Below are 11,917 nucleotides of genomic sequence, written 5' to 3'. Positions count from 1 at the left end.
ACAGAGACCTGTACATCCAGACAAGTGCCCTGCCACCAAGCCGAAAAAACCACGACTTTCCCTTTTAAAATTCTTTTTCTTTATTTAGTGTGCACACACATACCCATGCCGTAACCCGTCTGTGGGGGTCAGTGGATAACTTGCAGGAGTCAGTTCCCTCCTTCTGCCACGTGGGTCCCTGGGATTAAGTGCAAGTGTGGCAGTGGGCATCTTTACTGGCTGAGTCTTCTTGCCACCCCCCCCGCCCCCCACCCCACCCCATGTTCCCCTGGGTTCTCCAGGCTGACCTTGAAGTCACTCTGTAGCCCGGGGGAGCCTTGCCCAACCCCAGTGGCTGGGTTGAGAGCCCTGCACCATCAGTCTCGCTCCCTTGTTTTTGAGCGCTTGTCTTTTGATCACCAGGCTTGACACTAAATGACTTTCAACTATTCGCAAACAAGTTCAAAGGACAAAGATTTGCTGGATGGTGAATCTTGAAGAGAATGTGAAATCCCAGAAACGCCTGGCACATGGTAGTGCTCATCAAACATGCCTAAGGATCAAAAAGCTGTTGTTACACAAGAATCCCAGAATGTTTGGAGAACGGGGGAAGCCGTGGGATAACACTGCACTCTGTGTGTGAACTGAACAGTCCATGCAATCGCCTTTGGGCAAATCCTACAAGCTCAGCACTCCAGAGGCCAGGTGGGCAGCTTCGGGGAGAAGCTGAGCTGGGCTTTGGACTGGGAGGGTGGTGGGGATTCCAATAGCTATAGTGCTATTTTATAGACACACCCACATTAATCAACAGCCACCTACTCATTCTTAGCCGGGAAACAAAACCTTGCATATATTCATGCCCTCAGCCTTACAGCAAGAGAGACTTCCCGGCAGAATCCCACTCTCCCTCACCTGTGTCCAGGTCTCCTTGTCTAATGCCTGTTCTGGACTTCACTTCCATGTCTTACCTTTGCAACTGGAGCTCACCCAACCACTGGGACGCTGCATACCACTGCCTAGGACCCTGGGTCCCTGTGCTCTTCTCCTCTAGCCTTTAGTTGCTTCCTCCATCCTGGAACTGTTGTCCATGCATCCCTGCTACCCCCTCTGAGTCCTCCTTTCCATTCTGGGTACCCCTCCCCACCCCAGTCTTTTACAGGTTTCTCTCAGTTTCTTCCCGATGGTTTGTGCAAGTCCCGTACTATCGGCCTAGTGTTTCTTGAATTCAACACTTCACCATCTCCTCTGAATATTCGTGGTCCAAGGTCCCCATCGTGTGGCAGACGGTGGCTGATCCATAAATCTCCAGCCACGCCCTCTGCAGCTAACATCTTCCAAAGTGCAGGAGTGTAAACATGGCCATGTTTCCACCCTGTCTAAAACCTGCTGTCCCCATCCCCTTAGATACAGTGTGAACCGTGTATCACGGAGTGCTAATGACCCTTCTGGTTCTCGGGCCACCCCCAGCTCCTCTTCCCTTGTATTGAGCACTGCGGTTTTTGGGTCTTGGATTGGACTGCATCTAAGTCTTCTACTTCCAATCCAGCCTCCCACCCGTGCTTCCTGCACCATTTCTTCAGGCATGACTTTAGAAGTGGCATTGTTAGCCTCCTTGACTATTCTTGGACTTCTGGGTTCTTACTCTGCCTTCAAGTTTTGGTTTTGGTTGCCAACTTGACACAGCTAGAATCATCTGGGAAGGGGGAACCTCAATTGAGAAGATGCCTCCATCAGACTGGCCTGTAGGTAAGTCTGTGGGCATTTTCTTGATTAACAATTGATGGGGAGGGCCACCCCTAGGTAGCATGTTAAGAAAGCAAGCTCAACAAGTCAATGAGAACAGGCCAACACAGTGTTCCTCCTTGGTCTCTGCTTTGGTTCCTGCCTTGACCTCCCTGAATGATGAACTGTGATGTGAACGTGTAAGACAAGTAACCCTTTCCTACCCAGGGTGCTTTTGGTCAGGGTTCTATCACGGCAACAGCAATGCAGACCCGAGGCCCGGGTAAGCTGCAATGGAAGGATCCTTACATCAGTGGCTCCCCATCAGTCCTGGCGCTTAGCATCCAGGAGACAGCTGCTGGGGTGGTGTTAGTCATCCACTAATAGGATAGAAAGGAGTCTCGGCCCTGGTCAACACCAACTCTTATTTTAATGAGAAACTGAAGTTCTAGGAGAGCAACCAATTCCTTCTAAGTCCCCCATGAGGCAGGAGAGGTCAAATCCAAAATCGTTCTCTCCAAACTTACCCCCCTCCCACCCTCCCTGTTACTCCCCTCACTGCCAGCCAGTCAGCCAGTCCCAGGGCTTCTGTCTGCCCCCACTTGGGTGTGTCCAGTTGCTGGCCTCCAGGCTCAAGCCCCCCTCACCTGGAGCACTGCTGCAAAGTGTGACACAGAAACAACCTTTACGATCTGTTCAAGTACTGCCTCTTTTCCTACCTCCTAGACAGGTACAGGTGAGGGCACCTGAAGCCCCTCAACAGGCTGCAAACAGGTAGCACAGAGTCCCAGCACCGACAGCAATAATGCTGGGCCCTCTCTACCTCTCCTAGTCCTCACTCCTTCCTGCCAAACTCCTGAGCGCGCCAGCGTGCACACACACATACACAGGTACGCCCCGCACAGGGAACCAGGGTAGTTGTTTGGCATCTGGGCATATTACATATTGGTTGGGAAGACCAGCTAGTTAAGCTTAACTTCCCTGGGATGACAGGGAGGGTCTTTTCCTGTGGCTGGAGATGGCAGTAAGTGGACCAGTCAGGCTTCCCACCCCTGGTTCAGTTAACAGTTCCCGGAACTTCAGATTTGAACTTTAATGAACTTCAAGTACATAAATAACTGTTCTTTCCCTTTAGGTTGAAAGAAATATCCTGCTCAGTCTCCCCCTGATCTAGTTGATCCCCCAAAACTCCCGATTTCCAATGCATGGAAATCTCCGCATGTTCACTGTCTCGGCTGTCAAGAGTTAAGTATGCTTTTCGGATTTCTCAACTTTATGGAAAGGACAATGGCACATCTCCTGGTACTTCAGCAGAAACCTAAGTTGAAAGCCCACGAAGTCTCCAGAAATGAGTCTCCCAAATCTGTTAGGAAAGGAAGGATGAGGGTCTGAACTTCGCTTAGAAGAAGATTGGAGGTGGCACAACCTCAGAGGAATTGGGCCAAACTGGAGCCGAAAGGTTCGAGGTTGAGGTTGGGAGGGTCACTTCGCCATGGATACGTTGGTGCCGCACAAGATGGGTCTTGCGGCTGAAACTCTTGGCGCACTGCGGGCAGGAGAAGGGGCGGGAGCCGGTATGGATTGCCTGGTGGCGGACCAGGTTGGTTTTGGAGCTGAAGCAGCGGGCGCAGACAGCACAAGCGTGGGGGCGACTGCCTGTGTGCACTGCCTGATGGCGGCCTAGGTGAGATTTGCGACTGAAGCGGCGGCCACACTGTGCACAGGCAAAAGGTCTGGCGCCACTGTGGGCCCGGGAGTGGGCGACCAGATTGGGCCGCGAGCCGAAGCGGCGGCCACACTGCGCACAAGCAAAGGGCCTTTCCCCGGTGTGTACACGCCGGTGGCGGGCTAGGTGCTGCCCGTGAGCGAAGCCGCGCCCACAGTCAGGGCAGAAGAAGGAGCGCTCACCCGGGGTGGTGCGCTGGGGCGTCGCAGGCCCCGAACCTGGGCCACAGTCAGGAGCGTGGGGAGCGCAGGCTGAGGGTTCTGTGGCGGTGGAGTCTACGGTGGCGCCCAGTGCACATTCATCGCACCCAAAAGGGCGACCCTCGGTGAGATGCAAACTCTGGTGCGTAGCGAGGTTCTTTTTCCAGCCAAAGCTCAAGCCACAGTGGGAGCAAGCGAAAGGCTTAGGCCCAGGAGGGGACGAGGAGGGAGAATGGGGTGAGGCAGGAGCGTCGGTAGAGGACCGAGTACGACTAGCAGCATCGTGCACCCTCTGGTGCCGCACCAGGTGTTGCTTATGTGTGAAGCTGCGTGTGCACTGGGTGCATTGGTAGGGCCTCTCGCCGGTATGGATGCGCTGGTGGCGGATCAGGTGTGTCTTCTTGCGGAAACGCTTCTCGCATTCGGTGCAGGGAAAGGGCCGCTCTCCGGTGTGGGTCTTCTGGTGAGAACCTAGGTGGATCTTCTGGCTGAAGCGTTTGCCACACTCAGCACATGGGTAGGGCCGCTCGCCGGTGTGTGTGCGGAGGTGGCGGGTCAGGTGTGCCTTCTTGCTGAAACGCTTATCACACTCAGAACACGGGAAGGGACGTTCGCCGCGGTGGCTGCGTTGGTGCAGCAGCATATGGGCGCGCTGCGTGAAACTGCGGCCACAATCCGGGCAGGCACAGGGACCCTCGCCCCTGTGCAACCTCTGATGCAGCCGCAGAGTTAGCTGATCCCGGAAACGTCGCTCACATTCCTCACAGCCATAAGGCTTCTCAGGTATCGGAGCCCACCCTGACAGCGCGAGCCCACCTAGAGATCCCGGAGTCCCCGGCTCCAGTTTGTATGCAACAGTCAGGTGACCCAAGTCAGGAGCAGGAAAAGGACTGGGAAGGAAGGAGAGGTGCTGGGGCCATTCCACCTCCTCCTCTGCCTCCTGATCCTCATCTTCAACCTTCACCTTCCGAATCATCCATTCCTCCCCTGAGAAATCATTAAAAAAAATTGTTTGAAAGCCCATCCACGGGCACATTCATTTCCCTGCAGTCTGGCTCCTCTTTGTACCCCACACAAAGTTCCTGGGAATCAGTAAACCCCAAAGTCCTCCTGTTCCCTCTTCAACCAATGCTGCTGGCCAACACTGCCCCTCTTGGGGCCTTTCTCTCAGGCTGGCCAGTTCCCCCACTCAGGAACTTTTTCTTGAATCTTAGTCGACACCTTTCCCTTGCTCCACTGCACTGCTGCCCGCTTCTGTCCCAATCTTTCCCTGAGCTTCCATCACCCAGAGGCTGCCCCCATCATCATGGCTGGCAGGTTTTCTAGAAGTAGTTTCTCATCCCCAGTTCAGCTGCCCTTCTTGAGTGCCCTTCAAACTGGCTATAGTTTGGTAACAACCAAACAGCTGACCTTCAAAGGCCTCCTCCCCAGCTAACTTTAACCTTTGGAAGTAGGATGGCCAAGGAACCTGGGTGCCTCCCCCTTAGCTTCCTCCCTAAGCACCAGGCACCCTCACACACACACACACACACACACACACACACACACACACACACACACACACACACACACACTCCTGCCTTCTCAAATGCTCCCTGTGCTGCTCCGTTCCCTTTGGCACCCACTACTCAGCTCCCTTCCTCCTGATCTACTGGACTGGGAAGTCCCATTATGAAAGTGGCTGGAGCTTACAGGAACAAGGCACTAGGAAAGGAGGAGGTGACAGACTGGGGTTTGCTGGCTGGGGGAACTGGTCAGTGTTCAGCTACTAGGAGAAGCACAGAGGGAGCTCCAGGCCTCAAGGGGAGCTTCAGCCCAAGGGCAGATTCAAGTTCCTCGGGAACTCTGACAAAATGCATCCACGTGTGCAGAGGAATCCAGTCTCTTCCTTTAAAGCCTCCACCCCCACCAGCCCCAGTGACTCTTGCCTGAGAGCCGGTGAGCCACATGATCTGAGTGCTGTCTGGCCCTGAAAGCCTGTCATAGCCTGAGCCTTGATCGTATTACACACAGATTGCGTTCACTCCCGGTTTCGAACTCACTGGTTCCAAATCACTGTCTGCTTACCCTCTTATGTCACCTCTCTCTTCTCCACGCCACTCCTCTGCTCCAGAATCACAACAGCTTCTAGCTGCAGAGCGGCCCGCACACCTACCCAGTTTCTTTGTCCAGGTGTGAGGTTTTGTCTTTCTACGATGCTCTTCAACCTGACACACATCACCTTTCCTGCTTCCAGCCTAGAAGTCCTTTCTCCTCCAAGAACGTCTTCCCCTCCCCCACCCAACAGCTGAAATCCTCGCTTCTCTCACAGTGCAGTATAAAAAAGCAACACTTTGATGCATCCGGCACATAGGGATCCTTTACCATAAATTCCTATAGTAATTCCCATTAATATTAGCTTCTGTGCTTAATTAAAAATCTTGTGGCCATGTATTGTTGCTTTAATTATTTGTTCTGCCTCATAGTAACAGCAACCCAGCTACATCTTAGCTTCTGGATGGGAGACATCTTGAATTCTAATTTTGTGTCCAATAACAAAGTGTCTTTATGTGTCTGACAAAAATCAGCTCGGTAACCATTTATTTGAGGCCAACTATGGATGAGGCAGCGTGTATGCAATGTCATAAAGCTTCATACCAGCCATGAAGTTACTGTCACCCTGATGATGGGCTAACAAACTACCCCTGGAGCGAACACAGTACTTCCCACCCCCAAGAGCATTCAACAGGTCAGTGCAGAGCAAGGGCACAACCCACGTCTGTGCAGCTAGATGCCCTGTCTTTTCCCACTACACTCGACATCTTTCTGCAGCAGGCACTAAATGAATACTTGTTGGGTAAGTGATGCCGCTCAAGCAAGTGGTGAAGAATGGAAGAAGTGATGGGTAGAGCCGTGGAGAGACTGCTTGAGGAATGGGAGAGATGAGCTATGGGCTACAGACTGGGACCCTTGGTACCATGAAGATCAGCAGAGGTTTGGCAAGAGGAGCATGCAGCGGAGAGGCAGCGAATGCCCTGTATCTTTGTGGTGATTAAAATCTAAGAGAGCAACAGCGTGTATGAACTAGGGGAGATGATGAAGGAAGCTGGGACCTCTACAAGAGGGTTAAAGTGAGATGTACTTCTTGTTGGTACCTTCTGCTCCCATTCCGCTATCCCCAGATGTGAAACGCCTTTGGAGCTCTGAAAGTCTACAGAGGAGAGGGAACAGGGCCTGGATGAGCACAGCAATCTCCATCTCCCAGAGAAGCTCTGGAACTTGCTTGGTCCCTTTTCCCTTTGCCTGATTCTAGAACACCATGAAGACTCACCTGGGACAGAGCCTGCAGGCTCAGTCTTCTGTGGGGTACAAGCCTGGCTGCCCATGCAAGGAGCTTCAGCTTGTTCTGTGTGGATGCCTTCTTTCTGGCCAGGGGCCTCATGCCCTGGAAGAGAAGAAGATACTCCAAGGACTCCTGAAACATCAGACAGAAGACAGTTCCCACTGGGACTAGGAAGCAAGCCTGAACTCCCACCTCTATCCCTCCACCCCCGCTAAAGAACCCTATCATATACCATACCTGCAAAGGCAAATTCCCAGTGGCCAAAGCAGGTACTAAGGGTGGACAAGAGCCACAACCGTGAGGAATTTCTGGACTGTGTGTTTTATGCAGAGGTGAAAGTAAGCAAAGACCTTTGACCTGAGCAGTTAGGCCTCCTATTTCTAGGGTAACACAGGTTAGATCTAGGCATTCCTGTCTTATCCCACCTGCAGCCACCCAGGTTCCTCTCACTTTGCCTTAGCCCTCCTCCAGCCCCTTCTATCTTCTAAGGCAGTTTACAGCTTTTACCGTGTTTGCATTTCTTGCTGGCTGACTGCTGCCCCCTCTCAGATTAAACTTCATGAAGGGAGGCACCCAGGTCTAGTTAGTGCCTAAGGAGTCCCAAATGTCCAGAAAAGTATCTAGCACAGAGTAGGTGCTTGACAGATGACTCGTGGAAGAAAGAATATTCTTTCCCAAGACCTCCACTGTCCCCACTTACCTGAGCATGAGTGCCGCGTGCCCTCTTCCCTGGATGATATCTTTTCCTGGGCATTATTGAACCCATTGCTGGACTCACTTTGGGGAGCCATCTCTGGCTGTCCCACTGAGAATCCTGTTATAGGCAGAGGGATGAGTTCAAATGAAGCTTCTGGTGTTGAACTGGTATCGATGGGCATTTTCCCAGCTGGCACGGGAAGGAGCATATCTGTTGTCTGCATGGACAAAGGACTGCCCAAGCTCCCCAGCAGCCTGGCCAGTTATTAACCTCAACCCCTTTAATTGAGGCGGGAGAGGGGGGAGGAAGAAAAGTAGAATATTTTGAAATAGAAAAAAATTAAATTCCAGTGCTGGACTGGGGAAAATGGCTTGGTGAGTAAAGGTAATTGCCACCAAGCTAACGATCTGCACTTGGTTTCCAAAGCCTACATGGCAGGACATACAAACTCAGAAAACTGTTCTCACCTCCATACGTGTGCACGTAATAAAGATAAACACAATAAATACATAAATGTAGTAAGCTTTTTTGTTGTTTCTAGCCGCCAGTGCTCTGTGGATTCCATGAATACAGTCTGGTATAACCATGCTGGTCTGGACAGAGACACAAGGTTACCTAAAAAGGTATCTGCCTCTCCAGACCCCCAAGGGCCCAGGGTTGTAAACTCCTGAAGATTGCATTTACACAATGTATGCCTAGCAACCCCCACCCTCCTGGTTCCTTTGTCCTCACTCACCCAAGGAGTTCAGGGCCTCCAGGGTCTCTCTCATGGCCACAGGAGTGGCTCTCCTAGGTGGTCAGGTCACAGACCCTAAAAAGACAGCCTTGTTCAGAATCTTCCTGTCGGTCTTCGCCTAGGTCTCAGCTATTCCTAAGAGCACCAAAGTGATGTCCCAGGTACAGGTGAGGGGACTCAGGGCAAACTGCATCTGGAGCAGAAACTTCTTAAGATGGGTACCCAATGACACGGAGCCGCGGGCAAACGCTGACTGACTGCAGATGGCAGCCCTGACCCCACCCCCTGACCCCACCTACACTCAAACCTCTAGAACCCTCTCCAAGGCCACCAGCAGGCGCTCATCGCCCACTGTGTCTTTGCCTGGGGAAGTACAGGGACCACTTAATTCTCCGGATAGAGGGTAGGAGACCAAGGTGAGGAGTGGGAAACTTCACATGGAACCTCTAGCAGGAGCTAGTGAAACAGAAGCTAACCTTAGGGGTGTAGTGTCATTTTAGGGTGACTGGGGGTGGTGTTGAACAGAGTCCTTGCAGAGGTAATAAATGATTCTCCCCTCCCTAAACCTCTACCTCAAAGTCACACAACCCCCATAGGACTGACTAGGCTAGGACACCCCCACACCAGGCCAGGACACTCCCCGATTTTTGCACTTCCCTGCTCCTCCTCCAACCGGTTCTCTGCCCCTCCTTCAGCAGACTCCCCTCCCCCCTCCCTGGCAGCCTTCCCTCTGCCCCTCCCCTCTCCCTCAGCCTTCCGCCCTCTCTCCCCACCAAATCTGGCAGGCTTTTGGGGCTCCTCCTACTGCCCCGCCCCCTTGGCTCCTCCCCTGCGCGCACCCGCCGGGTCAACCCCTTGGGGCCCCCTTGGAATAGGCCCTCAGCAGCTACCGCCTTCCTTGACCCTCCCCAGCACTCTTGGGCAGCGCTCCCCTCCCCCTTCCTCCTATGCCCGCCCGCCTAGTTCTCGGTGCACCACCCCCTTCCCGGGCTGCACACTCTCTCCCTTCCTTCCCCCCCTCCTCTTTTCCTTCCTCCCCCAACTCCCGCCCTCCCCGTCTCAGCTGCTCTCCCCCACTCGCTTGCCCCTCCCCTCTCCTCCCCCACTCGGGTTTCTTTTCCTTCTTTCCTCTCCTCGGTTCCCTCCCCCTCCCCCACAACCATCCTCCCCTTTGCTTCCCTCCCTCCTGCAGCTCTCCTTCCCCTCAGCGGCCCCCGCCTCCCTTCCCCCTCTGCCTACCCTGCAAGCTCCGGCTCCGCTTCCCTCCCCTCCCCGTCCCCAGCCTTGTTCTTCCCCTCCCCCTCCCGGTCTGCTCCCTAGCTTCCAGTCTCACGCCCCCCACCCCAGGGGAATCCAAGCTAACCTCTCGGTTTCTGGACCTACTCCCTGGCTCTGCCCCTCCCCATCCCTTTTTCTTCCCAACACACCCCCCTCTCGCTGGCCCCGGTGCCCATTTCTGCTCCCTACTGACTTCTCACCCTCTCCAGAGTTTTCCTCCTGACCAGACTCCCCCACCCAATCCCCGTTCCCGTTAGATCCCCGGGAGTCACTCCGGGTCCCAGCCCTCTGCCCTGCACTAGGCTCACCTGTCAGCGTCCTTGGCTCCGGAGCGGTCCCATCCCCTGCGCCTGTTTCCTGCCCTTCGGTGCTGGACCCCTCCTACACTCTATCCCGAGGAATCCTTACTCCTTCTCGGGATCCTCCACGCAGGCCCCTCCCTCCCCCTTCCCACCTGCTCCCACGGGGCCGCTCCCACAGTCCTTGCCCTCCCCTCCAGTTTCCTAGTCTCTCCCTCACTCCAGGACCCTGCTTCCTCTGACCCCCGCCCTTCCCCCACACTCTCGCCTGCGCGCCCCTTCCCTTGGGGCTGTCACCTGCCGCGAGCCGGCTGCGTCTGCCAAGCTCCTTTCGGTGGCTGGCGGAGATGCCTGCCCGGGAGCCTCCCGTGTCCTTACCTGGCGGGCTCCTGTGGCTATGTGCCGTGGCTCGCTTCGGGGACCCAGGCGCTCGGGCCTCCGGTCCCGGGCGGCCGTATGCACAATGGCGCCCGCTGCCTGCAGCTTGGGTGCGGGCTGCCCGAAAGACTCCGGGACTGACAGCCCTGAAACTTCGCGGGGAGGGGAAGGAAAGACGCGGAGGGAGAGGGTGTGGGGCAGCGTTGTGGATGATGGGGGAGGAACCTGGGAAGCAGGAGCTCTGCCCCGGGCTACCAGGCTAAGGAGGTAGGGGCCAGGGGTCTTCAGGAGACCCTTCTCGGAAGGGTGCGCTAATAGGCTCAAGTGCAGGTGACGGTTTGTAGGCAAGATGCCCGGAGGGGAGAGATGGAAAGTGGGAGCTTAGGACCGGGGAAGGGAAGAGGGGAGAGAAGGAGAAGAGGAGGGTAGGGAGGAAGGGCACTCGGGCTAGGAGGGAGGGTGCTCTCAGCCTAGGAGGGAGGAGCTGGGGAAAGGTGGAGCGCCGAACGGAGTGCTGGTGGTGAAGAGTTGGGGGAAGCTGGGAGAGGAGGGGGCCTTCTTGGGGAGGAGAGTAATGTATGCATTGCTGTCTTCAAAATCGACAGTGCCAGCCGAGTACTTGGTATAGCCGCGGTCCCACGGGAGACTGTCTGGCCGGCTGAGACTGGGAGAGTCGGTTAGGGAAACTCCACCAGGATCCACCCAGACGGGAGAACGGGATCCGAGACGGGGCTGAGGACTAGGGACCAGGCTGAGAGCGAAGGATCACAAAGTACAAAATGGGGAGAAGTTGAGCCGAGTCCTCGACAGATTGCTGGGCAGGCGTTGAGGTTGCAGGGGGTGAGGATGGGCGGGGCAGGTGGGGCAGAGGCTCGGGAGGGGGTCCAAGGGCAGAAAATCTTAGGTTTGACTCCCTCTCCCCAGACCTCTAACACTTTCCGTCTTTGCTCATGGATGCACGTACTCCGGGACCTTACCCACCCACCTCTACTACTGAGATCACCCCTCTCCCGTCCTGAAACTAAAATTCAAGAGGCTATTTCATGCCCCGTGATCTTTCTGCAAATTCCCATGGGCTCCCACTTCCGCCTGCCTGCCCAAGTTATATTTCTCCCTAGTCCAAGCTTCCCTTGTCAGCCAAGTTGCAAAACAGAGCTGGGAGAGAATCTGAGAAGAGGAGGCGGATGAATGGCCCTTGTGGACAGGACAAAGTCCCCGGCTATGGCCCCCTGTCACAAGGATTGGTGACACAGCCAGCGACCCAAGGCTGGCCTTAACAGGAATGAAGCAGGGCAGGCCTCAACTTTTGCAGCTGGTTAGAGTGAGGAGGTCTGGAGCAATGGAGACAGGAAGGATTGGGAGGTCCTGGGACTCAAGATGCAAAAGGCTTTTCTAATACCTGGATGCTCACTGACTGCAGGTTGCTTGGGAGCAGAGTGTGTGTCCCTCTGTGTGCGCAAGAATGGGCTTTGGGAACTGCAGTCCATGTGTTTAGGATACGAAGGAGCAGTGGCCAGGTGAGAGTGCGAGAGAAGTTAGAGGGACATTGTGCCCATGCAGACCCTGAACCTTTCCCAGGA

General features: G+C 54.8%; 1 protein-coding gene across 4 annotated transcripts; it reads right to left on the bottom strand.

The window, feature by feature from the left end:
• Positions 1-2,256: 2,256 nt before the first annotated feature.
• Znf467 (zinc finger protein 467) lies at positions 2,257-10,776 on the bottom strand. 4 transcript variants are annotated; one of them, XM_057787074.1, is made up of 5 exons: positions 10,338-10,776; positions 8,383-8,457; positions 7,650-7,763; positions 6,938-7,081; positions 2,257-4,614 (listed from the first exon to the last, which is right to left on the bottom strand). In XM_057787074.1, the coding sequence occupies exons 2-5, from the start codon at positions 8,414-8,416 to the stop codon at positions 3,101-3,103; spliced, it is 1,806 nt and encodes a 601-aa protein (XP_057643057.1). In that variant the 5' UTR covers positions 8,417-8,457; positions 10,338-10,776; the 3' UTR covers positions 2,257-3,100. The 4 variants fall into 4 exon arrangements, with proteins under 4 accessions (XP_057643057.1, XP_057643069.1, XP_057643063.1 ...); XM_057787086.1 differs by having other exon boundaries at positions 6,938-7,051; XM_057787080.1 differs by lacking the exon at positions 10,338-10,776 and adding an exon at positions 9,969-10,057.
• Between the last annotated feature and the right edge of the window lie 1,141 nt (positions 10,777-11,917).

This window comes from Chionomys nivalis, chromosome 1 (assembly GCF_950005125.1).
Source record: "Chionomys nivalis chromosome 1, mChiNiv1.1, whole genome shotgun sequence".
Lineage (NCBI taxonomy): Eukaryota > Metazoa > Chordata > Mammalia > Rodentia > Cricetidae > Chionomys > Chionomys nivalis.
Note: the sequence above shows the minus strand (reverse complement) of the source record. Positions and strands in the feature narration are given on the sequence as shown.

Bases quoted from the DNA above. Each gene is read 5' to 3' on its own strand.
- Znf467 (XM_057787074.1), bottom strand. From the start codon at position 8,416: ATGAGAGAGACCCTGGAGGCCCTGAACTCCTTGG. The intron at 7,082-7,649 runs GTAAGTGGGGAC...CTGATGTTTCAG, and splicing joins CACGCGGCACTCATGCTCAG to GAGTCCTTGGAGTATCTTCT. The intron at 4,615-6,937 runs GTGAGTCTTCAT...ATGATTTCTCAG, and splicing joins GCCTGCAGGCTCTGTCCCAG to GGGAGGAATGGATGATTCGG.